An 11364-nucleotide genomic window follows, 5' to 3' on the forward strand; every position below is an offset into this window, starting at 1 on the left:
GGGAGAATCATTTATTTGGTCCGTTTAAAAATAAAATAAATTGTGTTTGTTCAAGCTCATTTTTTGTTGCTAAATCAAGATTGTTATCATATATACAATTCTTATATACTTTCAAAATTACGTATCTCACCACTAATTAAGAGTTTTTTTATCTACCTTACAATCAAATATACGTATTTTTGCTACAAAATACACAAAATACGCAAAATGGCGGGCGAAATTGAAGAGAGAAGCGAGCAAGATTCTTATGTACCCAAAATATATGTGAATTACGGTAATTACATGTATTTGAGATAACAAAACTTAAGAGAGTAGCAAGTGAGATAAGAAAAAAGTGAAATAGGTGAACGAGATTTGCTATATACTTTAAATACAACCAAATTCACTTGAATACAACGTATCTAAAACAAATTGCACATAAATTTAATCCCATATATGCGATACATGTATAAAAATACATTTAAAGATACCATTATCAAAAATTACAAATTAAAATATATCTAAGTAATTAACTCAAATTTAGATATTCAGCCTCAAGAAAGCAAAATAATGAGAAGACAAAAAATCTGATGGTACCAAAAAAAAGAGGGGGTTTGGGGCTCAAATAGAGCCCATTAGGTCCACAGTCGAATAGAACAATGCCACAAGCTTCTCAGACAAGCTTAAAGATTCAAGAAATTCCCCTTGCGTCACTCCGGTGAGTGTGACACCACTCTTGATTCCACCATATATAATCTGCATCAACAGCGACACATAGAGAGAGCCAAGCAGGAACGAACATACAAACACCCAAAAGAGCAAATTGTAGCGGAAATGGCGAATCCTCCGAAGCCATGGAAAGCTGAGTATGCAAAATCATCTCGTTCAGCATGCAAAACTTGCAAAAGTATTATTGACAAAGAAGTTTTCAGAATTGGAAAAATGGTCCAATCTACTCATTTTGATGGATTAATGCCGGTATGTCGTTTTTTACCTTGCAGTGTTTGTTTTGAAATTCATCTCGACGGAAGTTTTTTTTTGGGGATCTTGTGTGGGTTTCTCCCATTTCGTTTTTTCACATGCTTGATGTGGGTACACACTTCATGGGGACATGATCAGTTTTCTAGGATAGGAAAGGTAGACACTAGACATTATGGTGAAAATCACTCTTGTGTGCACTATTTTGACTTAGTTAGTTATTGTTAGAATTAGAAGTTCGGTGGATGGTTACAACAACAAACTCAATGGTCAATGCGGATCTTAACTTTGCCTCATGGAGGAGGTAGAGCGGCTCTTTACTAAAGACCTTTGACTCAAGTAGTGAAAGCAGTTTGAAAAAGAAAATACAAAAGCGGACAAGACATAGTAAATAACAGGGAAAGCATTATATAGCATTTAACAACAACAAAGGAATGATAAAAACAACATCTAATGCGACAACCGAAGCACAAGTTGATGATATGAGTTGCTTCCATTGTAGTTTTGTAATCCACTAGGGTAACAGGGAAATTTCAACTACACATGAGACAAACGTATATGTATGCTATTGACGGAAGTATGATTATCAGTTCCATATGTGTTATGTCCTGCTGATTCTTGAGGTCTGAAGACCCTTAGAAAAATTAGTTTGCTAGTTGATGCCTCAAACACCACCACTTGCTGGGCATGTAGGCCTTATTCTACTGGTAAATTTGGTATCATAGATTCCCTTATGATACTCACTGCTAATTAGTTAAGAATCTTAAGATTTGTTGCTGTTATATTTTTTATTTTCGTCCCTGTTTACAAGCTTTTAGTTAAGTGTTGCTTTATGTTGTCACTGATTTTTCTTTTATCTCTCTATTTCTTATACATTTAATTGGTTCTTGTTATTTATTCAGATGTGGCATCATGCTAACTGCATCTTGAGGAAAGCAAAACAGATAAAATCGTATGTCGCTGCCATTTCCAAATATTACTGTTAAATTGTGGTTTGGTGATACTAGAAAGAACTTTTTTTTCCGTTGACTTGCATTTTGGTGTTAGCCTTGAAGATGTTGAAGGGGTTGACCAGTTGCGGTGGGAGGATCAGCAGAAGATAAGGGAATATGTACAGACTGGTGGATCCTCAAACATCCCTCCTCCGGCTGCAGTGGAATGTGGTATTGAAGTATCTCCAGCCTCGCGTGCTTCCTGTCGGCACTGCAACCAAAAGATTGTTAAAGGGGAGGTTGGTTTCGTCACTTAATATGCTTTACTTTGCTACTACTACTAATAATAGTAATAATTCTTTGTTAAATTCTGAATCTGCCGTAATTCCTTTCCTTTCCTTTCCTTTCTTGGGAATTATTAGTTAGTCTTGATTGAACATTGCCATAAATCATCAGGGCCTCTGTTCTTTTTGGTGCAAGCACCTGAACAGTATGTGCTTCTTGGATCATTTTTCTCTTCACTTTTAGAGAAAATGTTATTTTATGCAAAGACTAATATCTGGGCATTCGACAAGTTTTTTTCTCAAAATTAAATGAAAAATGATGAAGTTTAAAAGATCGTATGCAGATCTGTAACATTGTCAGAGCTTTGAATATCATAGCACCTGCTCATAAAGCATAAAATAAAGATAAATAGGACAGAGCACTATATTTTCTTAAATACTTGCTATCTGTTGTTAGGTACGCATATCATCAAAACCTGAAGGTCAACGTGCTAAGTCGCTGGCATGGCATCATGCAAAGTGTTTCTCTGAAATATCTTCGACTACCCAGGTTGAAAATCTATCTAATTGGGATAGCCTCTCAGCTGCTGATCAGGCAGCTGTTCTATCCCTGTTTAAGAGTTCTACATTGACGGGTAATAAGAACTTTGCTCTGTTGATTGCACATCACTGTTGTGGTCGAGTACTCTTTTCTGCCCTCTTTAGCAACTAATGTGTTTGGCAATTATCTTAGGTAACAAAACTGATCCCAAGGAGGAACTAGCACAGGAATCAACATCTAAGGCTGGTGCTAAAAGGAAAAAAACCAGTAACAACAGTGAGAAATCTAAGGTTGCTAAAGCCGAACTTGATGTTTCTACCGGCAAAAAAGTGGTTGACAGAAACATTGACAATGTGAAGGTTGAACTCTCCAAAGGATCTGAGCTGGAGAGCCAACTGGAGGCACAGACTAAAGCCCTATGGGCACTCAAGGATGATCTCAAAAAGCATGTCAGCACAGGAGAGTTGCGAGAGATGCTTGAAGCTAATGATCAGGAATCTTCAGGATCAGAGCTTGATCTTCGAGATCGCTGGTATGGTTTTTCTGCTGGTTAATCTGATATATCTTAATTGTGCATTGGTCACTTATGATGCATCCAATGTTTTTCTTCTCAATTGCCAACTTTAGTGTAGTTTGTACTAGTATAGTCTTGGATCTTGAGTGACGTGGGTTTCCTTTCCCTTTTTAGTTTTCCCTATACCCATTGTTCAATGTCACCTTCTCTTCCTTTTGGATTTCTTTGTTTGTTGAATGCAAAATAAGTATGCAATGTTGGACGGATCTTTTGTGTCGCACTCACACATTTGTTTATTCTTTTCTTGGATTTATCCAGTGCTGATGCAATGCATTTTGGAGGGCTCCCCAAATGTCCCCTTTGTTCAGGACACCTTCGATATTCTGGAGGCATGTACAGATGCCATGGCTATTTGTCAGAATGGAGCAAGTGTTCATACTCTGTCACCGACATAAGACGTGATAAAGGAAAATGGAAAATTCCTGAAAAAACCAGCAACGAGTTTCTTCTCAAGGTACATGGTTAACAAATTCTAAAATCTGATATAGAAGTATGAGCAGCACTTTAAAGATTCCCTTCTAGCCAAAATTTTATTAGAGGTATGGATCAATGTTTATGATGCTCTTTGATTGTAAAAATTACTGAACTGTTATTTCTGTTCAGTGGTATAAGGGACAAAAGTCAAAAAAACCAGAAAGGATACTGCTTCCGGCTACACCCAGCAAGGAAACTGTGAGCCAGGCTGGTAATGGGCTGTCTCAGTCTTCCAAGGGTGAAAACCTAGGGGATCTAAAAGTTGCTTTGACAGGATTGTCCAGAGATTCCAGGGTTAGACTTTTCCTTCCTTTTTCCCCAATTTCTCTTTAGCCTAGTGGGTCACTGAGTATTTGAGGTTATACTCTTTCTTCTGTGATTTTTTCCAGCTTATTAATACACTATTTTCAATTTAATAGGAGAACTGGAAGAGCAAAATTGAGGAAGCAGGTGGACAGGTGCATGCCAAGCTGAAGAAAGGTGCCTTAAAATCTTAGAATTTAGGTTTAAAATTTGTCAGTCCTTGTTATATTTTAAATGTTAGAAGTATTTGGACTTGCAGACACAGATTGCTTAGTTGTAATAGGGACATGGAATGATCAAGATTCTGAGATAAAGAAGGCCAGGTAAAACCTTGCAGGTTGCAACAATACATTTTACCCTGTCAAATTCTTCATTTCTATCTGCTTCATTCTGACAGGAGACTGAAAGTGTCAGTAGTCAGGGAGGATTATTTGGTGGATAGTATCAACAGAAAGAAAAAACTTCCTTTTGACTTGTATAAATTAGAAGCTAATAGTGAGACTCAAAGCATGAAAACTGTCAAAGTAAAAGGGAGGAGTGCGGTTCATGAGTCATCCAGATTGCAAGATACAGGACACATTCTTGAGGACAAGACCAGCATTTATAATACGACTTTAAACATGTCAGACCTCTCAAGTGGTATTAATAGGTGATGTATTTATATTTTTTTCCTCTGAAATATGCAATAGCAATCTAGTAGCTTTCTTTTTCTTTTCTTTTCTTTTCGTACATTATTCTGTGTTTCACTTTTGATCTTTCTGCATCACTAATTGAGATGTCTCTGGTATTAATAGGTGTTTCGCTTTTGGTCTTTCTGCATCACTAATCTAGGTTATTAAAAAAAGAAGGAAAAATATATTTAGTGGGAAGTGATCTCTAGTCCTTGATCTTCTTGTAACACGGGTCCTGTGGGTGCCAACAAATAATATTACATTAATTTTAGAAAATATATACATAAAATACATTTGGGTTTACGAGCCCCAATCTTTGCCTATAAATTTGCCCCTGGTTTGTAGCTACATGAGTATTAGGATATTCTTTTAAATATCATTTGGTTTTTGGAAATAGCTCGGTTTTCCATGCTGCCGAGGTAGTCAAACCTCTTCAATTTATACAGTAGCTCTATTATTATATTGGAAAGAATGATTTCTATCTGTAACTTTGCTCATGTGAGTTCCTGGTTTTGTTTGATCATATGGTGGTTTGACCTTTTTGTTTCTGTTTTTTGCAGTTACTACATCCTTCAAATTATTGAAGAGGACAAAGGGTCAGACTGTTATGTTTTTCGCAAATGGGGTCGTGTTGGAAATGAGAAAATTGGAGGAGACAAGTTAGAGGAGATGTCTAAATCAGATGCAATACAACATTTTAAGCGTTTGTTTCTTGAGAAGACTGGGAATTCATGGGAAGCATGGGAACAAAAGAAAGATTTCCAGAAGCAACCTGGCAGATTTTATCCTCTGGATATTGTTAGCCACCTTCTCTCACCTCAGATCTTTAAACATTTTGCTTTTATTTATTTTTGGGTTGCACCCCTAGTGTTCTCTAATAACACCTTAATTTTATTATTTTTGTGCCCTAGAAACGTCAAGAAACTTCATCAAGTACTCAGGTTGTCAAAATGATTTACTTTGTAGGATTATGGGGTTGACAAAAAAACCACCTCCAAGAGAAATTTCAATGACACAAATTGCAAACTTGCCCCTCCATTGATGGAGCTGATGAAGATTCTATTTAATGTTGAGACATACAGGTTAAATAAAATCTCGCTGTTGAACTCCTTGTATGTTTAAGAAATGCAGCTGAACCCACAAGTGATGCAGGGCTGCTATGATGGAATTTGAGATAAATATGTCGGAGATGCCACTGGGAAAGCTGAGTAAAAGGAATATCCAAAAAGGTACATTTGTTCAGCTATCTATTTCTATTGGGTATCTCCTCTGTCTATTTATGTGGTGTGTTTAAGCTCATCTACTGACTTGATCCTGATAATGTTTCTGGTACTTAGGTTTTGAGGCATTAACGGAGATACAAAATTTGTTAAGCGGCACTAATCATGATCCAACTGTCAAGGAGACCCTTCTTGTTGATGCAAGCAATCGCTTTTTCACAGTCATACCATCTATTCATCCTCATGTTATTAAAGATGAGGATGATTTTAAGTTGAAGGTGAGACCTCTTTACTTGATATCAATGTTGTTTAATTTGGCAACCACTCTGCCAGCTGTGTTGTGCCATTTTGGGTTTTTGAGGATTGCCACCAAGTTAAATTTTTTTAACCAACTGTCATGTCTCCTTGCAATTGTGATGTTTCCACTTAATGGAGGTGGTCTAAATCTGAGTCTAGATTTTAGCATTTTCTTTTTTTTCGGCAACCACTTATTAGCTGTTTAATAGATTTGAATCGTTCATATCTTATACAAAGTCTTAACATCATGAAGACCTTCCCTTAAAAGTTTCATTAATGTAACCTTTTACTGCTATTCTGTTTCTTACCATCACCATGCAATCATAACCGCCAACCACCACCGATTGCCTCTACCAGCTTCTACCGCTGACCTCGACCTCACAACCACCAGCATCACTTACTACCAGCAAGCCATCAGCCATCACCACCAACCACTTCCACCATTACTAGCCATCAGCCCATCGCCAACACCAAACACCTCCATCACACAAGCCATGAAGCCAACCACCTCCACCACCCACCTTCACTGCATAACCACTACCAACAACCACATCCACCACACAACTATCACCACACAACCACCAATCCATTGCTAGCCACCATTACTCTTCACCATCCACTGCAATCTATTTGTTTCTCCATATCCAATTCTACCTTTTTCCAATTTTGTCAGTATAAGAGTGATACTTCCCATTTCCCAGTCTTGTTAGTTGTAAGTTTCTTATAAATACTATTTCCAAACTTCATTACTATACCATTCAGCAACAGTTCAGTGGGGATTATTTTCGATACTGTATGGATCTGAGAAGCATTTTTAAAAGTATTTCGATGCATCCACATGTCTTGCTGCATTCTAACTTTTCTTCGCATCTCCAATTTCATTCTGAAGAGAGTCAGAACTCACCCCGGTCCTTTAGTTTATTTCCATTGGCCTGTTCCACGGGAGTTAAGACCTGTTTGAGCACTCTGCTTTTCCATTCCATATCTTGTTTTTATGACATCTTCCCACCGTTCCTCCTTTTCTGCACAACTTCATAACCATTTGTATAGTAGGCTTTGTTCTGTATTTGGTTTGTATACCTAATCACCTTCCTCTATTTACACCTGATTCTACTTGACAACTTTATCTTGATTTCCTTCCCATTAGAAACATCTTGTAATCTTGACTCAAGGCTGAAATGGAAGATATTTTGTATGAAATTTAAGTTAAGATTCAGATGAGCCCAAAGGGCGTTGGTCTAGGGGGTAAGAGGGCAACACTTAATGATTTGTAGGAAGAATGAGCCATATTTATCAACTGAGTTCATTTAGAAATTGCTTATAATTGCTTCTTTTTTCTTTTGACATTTTTAAAAGCCGTGCATTGCTTGTTTGATATGCTAGGTTTCCTCATCTTTTGGTATTAATCATAAGACTAATTGCTAAATCTGTAAGATCTCTTTTATGTTTATGTTGTAAGTTCATGTAGTGAGTTATAAGAGGACATGCTCTGACTGAGGTATCTGCCTCTTCAACATCCCACGCGTTGCTGTTTCTTTGGCTAACCTGCTGTTGGATATTTTACTCACCTTCTCTTCTAGCAAACCTCATTTGTGTGCCAAGATACCAGCTAACTAATGCCCATGTATTTGGTGATAGATAAAAATGCTGGAAGCTCTTCAGGACATTGAAATAGCTTCACGACTTGTTGGCTTTGACATTGACAATGATGACTCGCTGGATGAGAAGTATAAGAAGCTACAGTGTGATATATCTCCACTTCCTCATCAAAGTGAAGATTATCGAGTTATTGAAAAGTATCTCCAAAATACTCATGCTCCTACACATAAGGTGAATTCACGACTCCCCCTTCCTATAATCGTCTTTTCTCCAGGAGCTTGCTGGTTGTTTACTTCAATCTTCTTGTGTTTTTGTGGTTTGTACTTCTGGAAACCCAAAATGGATCTATAAGCATACTTTGGCTGGCGGTGGTGACAGCACTACCGACATAGATACAACTGAAGCCTCTCCCTGCCGTCTTTAAAACTTTAACTATCTACCTTCTTATTGAAGCGATTTGCAGAAAACATGTTTTATATTTTTCAACCATTTGAAAAAAAAGGGTATGTTCTAATGTTTGGAATTTTCTCAGGAGTGGGTTCTAGAAGTGGAAGAAGTGTTTTCTCTCGAACGTAAAGGGGAATATGACAAGTTTAAACCCTGCAGAGATAAACTGAAGAACAAAATGCTTCTATGGCATGGTAAGTTTAAACACACATCAAGGCGGCCTGTCAATGGGAGGATTTATCAGTTGAATGGCTCACAATTTACATTGTATTTGAAATTTAAGGTTATGAGACTGTTATCAAACTACGAAAAGTGAATTTAACTGCATCGAAATCCTTTTTAGGTTCACGTTTGACAAACTTTGTGGGTATACTTAGCCAAGGACTAAGAATTGCTCCTCCAGAAGCCCCTGCTACGGGGTACATGGTATCACCTGCCCCTTACCTTAACAATTTGTACTTTTTGAATTGACCTCTGTCTTTTAGCTACTCTTTTGTCCGTATATCACGGCATTTAAGCTTTAAACCTATCTGATGTGCAATGTCTTACCTACATTGTAGTTTGGAAAGGGAATATACTTTGCTGATATGGTCAGCAAAAGTGCACAATATTGCTTCACTGATCGCAAGAACCCTGTTGGATTTATGCTTCTCAGTGAAGTAGCTTTAGGTGAGGTTTATGAGCTAAAGGCAGCCAAGGTGAGTAAATGCAGTAGGATTGCCATACCATAGTGCTGTTATTTTGTTCATTCAGCGTGTTGTCCTATTTCTCTTCGCCTGCCTTTTATTACCTGGTCACTTGTGGTATTTATTGCGGCTTTGTTTGGCTTCCATGTAGTATATGGACAAACCACCTAAAGGCAAGCACTCTACTAAGGGTCTGGGCAAGACAGTACCCGAGAGATCAGAGTTTGTGAACTGGAGGGATGAAGTTGTGGTTCCGTGTGGAAAACCAGTAACATCAAATGTTAAGAACTCTGAGCTTCTGTACAATGAATACATAGTCTACGAAGCTGCCCAAGTAAGTGTTCTTATCAACATTAGATCTGTTTCTTGATTGAGTTTGGCGATAAACCTTAGAGAGTATTCAACAACTATTCTTGTTTGATGCAGCACCAACTCTATCCGTGAATTGGATGAACTATAGGGTTATGTATTTACGTTTGCTTCCTTCCTATAAATCAGTAGGTTTATGTATTTCGCGATCAGAATTTTATGCCACCAACATAAAGCAAGGAAGTGTTCCTAATGAATTAACCCCATTAAAGCAGTTTCTTATGATACAGAGAGTACTAGTTCAATTATTATTTATTTCACATTTTGATGTCAGGGTCGCCTAATAGCTGTGTGCAGAAATCGTTTGGGAGCTTTATCTTTTAACAATTATACATATTTTTTTACCATGTTCAAACTTCTTTCATGACATTCTTCAGTCATGGGGGTGGGGGTGGGGACATGAATGATAGATTAACATACTGATGGACTGACTACTTAAAATTTCTGTGTTCTGCAGGTAAAGCTGCAGTTCTTAGTCAAAGTGAGGTTTAATTTCAAGCGGTGAAGTAATGATTCAGACTTGTAAATATGTGTGTTTTGTAAAGATAGTTTCACTCCTTATCAGTGAAAACTGCTCTTTCTTACCCATTGAGGTTATCTTTTGTTGTGTATGGGGAGGGCTAGATCTCATTTTGGGGGTTTTAGGAGGAGATCGCTTCCTGAACATGTAAATTCCTCTTTGTAAGAGATGAAATCATGTTTCTACTTTTCGACTATGATGCTTAGATTTCTGGTAAAGATTAACATTAGCAGTATTAACTTGAGAGCAAATGTCCTCGACATTGCTTTGCGTCCTTTCTGCTGCTACTTTCTTACGAGTTGCAAACAAAGTTTGACATGAAACTAGTTAGAGGTGCATAGTTTCTCCTGTTTTTGCTTTCTTGCTAAATCGTTAACTGTTTGAAGTCGTAACAAGTTAACTAACTATGAATGGCTATGGTAATATTATTTTATGGATTTTTCAAAATGTTTATCAACTTTAACGAGCATGGAAGCTTTTGAAGCTGGCGGTGAAGCACATTTTTATTTAGAATTAAGTGTCAAAAATATACTTAAATTATTTACTTTTTTTATTTTCAAAATCGGATCGTTTGCACTTCCATCCCGATTATGTGTTGGTTTTAAGCATTTTTCCCTCGAGACAAATAATTTATTTTGATTTCACATCATAATTTACCACAATTTAATAAGTTATATCCTATGCCTCGAAAGAACTTACGTCTTGTTAGGCATAACATTTGAATTCCAAATTGCAACAACATCGTGATGACTGATGAAGATTAGTCGAAAATTAAGACAATATTGTGGTTTCAGTTTCTATATGATTGCATACCAAAGTTCAGATGAGTCTTGCTATAAAACTTACAAACGGAAATTTAGCTTTAAAAATTGTCTTGTAACTTTAGCATAATATATTGGAGTATCACCTTTAATTTTTTTGCAAATTTTACCAAACTATGTTGAGATAATTTCAAACTCCAACAGCAGTGTGACGAATTTTCACAACTCCATCATAGTTTTGTCCCAATACACATTTCTTTTTCGTGTTAAAAAGTTGCTAAACAATTAATAGTTTTGATGTGATGGCTAAAACTTAATTTACGGTCCAAAAAGTGGCTATTCGCCAAATTCTTCCCAAAATTCCTACAAGTGAAAAGAGTCCGAATCTCTTGGATTTACATGCTATTGGGCTTAATTGTGGGCTTATCATATATTGGGCCTATTAGATGATCCTTCACCAGATGCTTATTTGGTATCGTCACTGTCACTCTATATACCAACAGCAACATACGCAGTATAATCCCACAAGGTAGGATGTTCACAAACCTTATTCATATCATTGCGGAGTAGGGATGTTTTTGATAGACCGTTGACTAAATGCTATACCATATGTATAAATATTTTTGTATTCTATCTGTTTTACAGTGTATAATTACAATATATAATATTTATAGCACACACATACCTTAAATTTATGCATGAAATATGTGTAATTTTAAAATATGTTTA

At 36.9% G+C, this 11364-nt stretch overlaps 1 protein-coding gene across 3 annotated transcripts; it reads left to right on the top strand.

Moving 5' to 3' along the window:
* Window positions 1-553: 553 nt before the first annotated feature.
* LOC101247901 (poly [ADP-ribose] polymerase 1) lies at window positions 554-10113 on the top strand. Of its 3 annotated transcripts, none has more exons than XM_004235816.5 (20): window positions 554-957; window positions 1860-1909; window positions 2005-2188; window positions 2631-2808; window positions 2907-3246; window positions 3547-3742; window positions 3892-4056; window positions 4182-4242; window positions 4325-4388; window positions 4463-4714; window positions 5297-5534; window positions 5703-5818; window positions 5889-5965; window positions 6074-6234; window positions 7892-8083; window positions 8385-8493; window positions 8643-8725; window positions 8860-8997; window positions 9137-9319; window positions 9812-10113. In XM_004235816.5, the coding sequence occupies exons 1-20, from the start codon at window positions 814-816 to the stop codon at window positions 9857-9859; spliced, it is 2979 nt and encodes a 992-aa protein (XP_004235864.2). In that variant the 5' UTR covers window positions 554-813; the 3' UTR covers window positions 9860-10113. The 3 variants fall into 3 exon arrangements, with proteins under 3 accessions (XP_004235864.2, XP_010318682.2, XP_019068687.2); XM_010320380.4 differs by having other exon boundaries at window positions 629-957; window positions 4307-4388; XM_019213142.3 differs by having other exon boundaries at window positions 629-957; window positions 4310-4388.
* Window positions 10114-11364: the final 1251 nt, after the last annotated feature.

This window comes from Solanum lycopersicum, chromosome 3 (genome assembly GCF_036512215.1).
Source record: "Solanum lycopersicum chromosome 3, SLM_r2.1".
NCBI classification, from domain to species: domain Eukaryota; kingdom Viridiplantae; phylum Streptophyta; class Magnoliopsida; order Solanales; family Solanaceae; genus Solanum; species Solanum lycopersicum.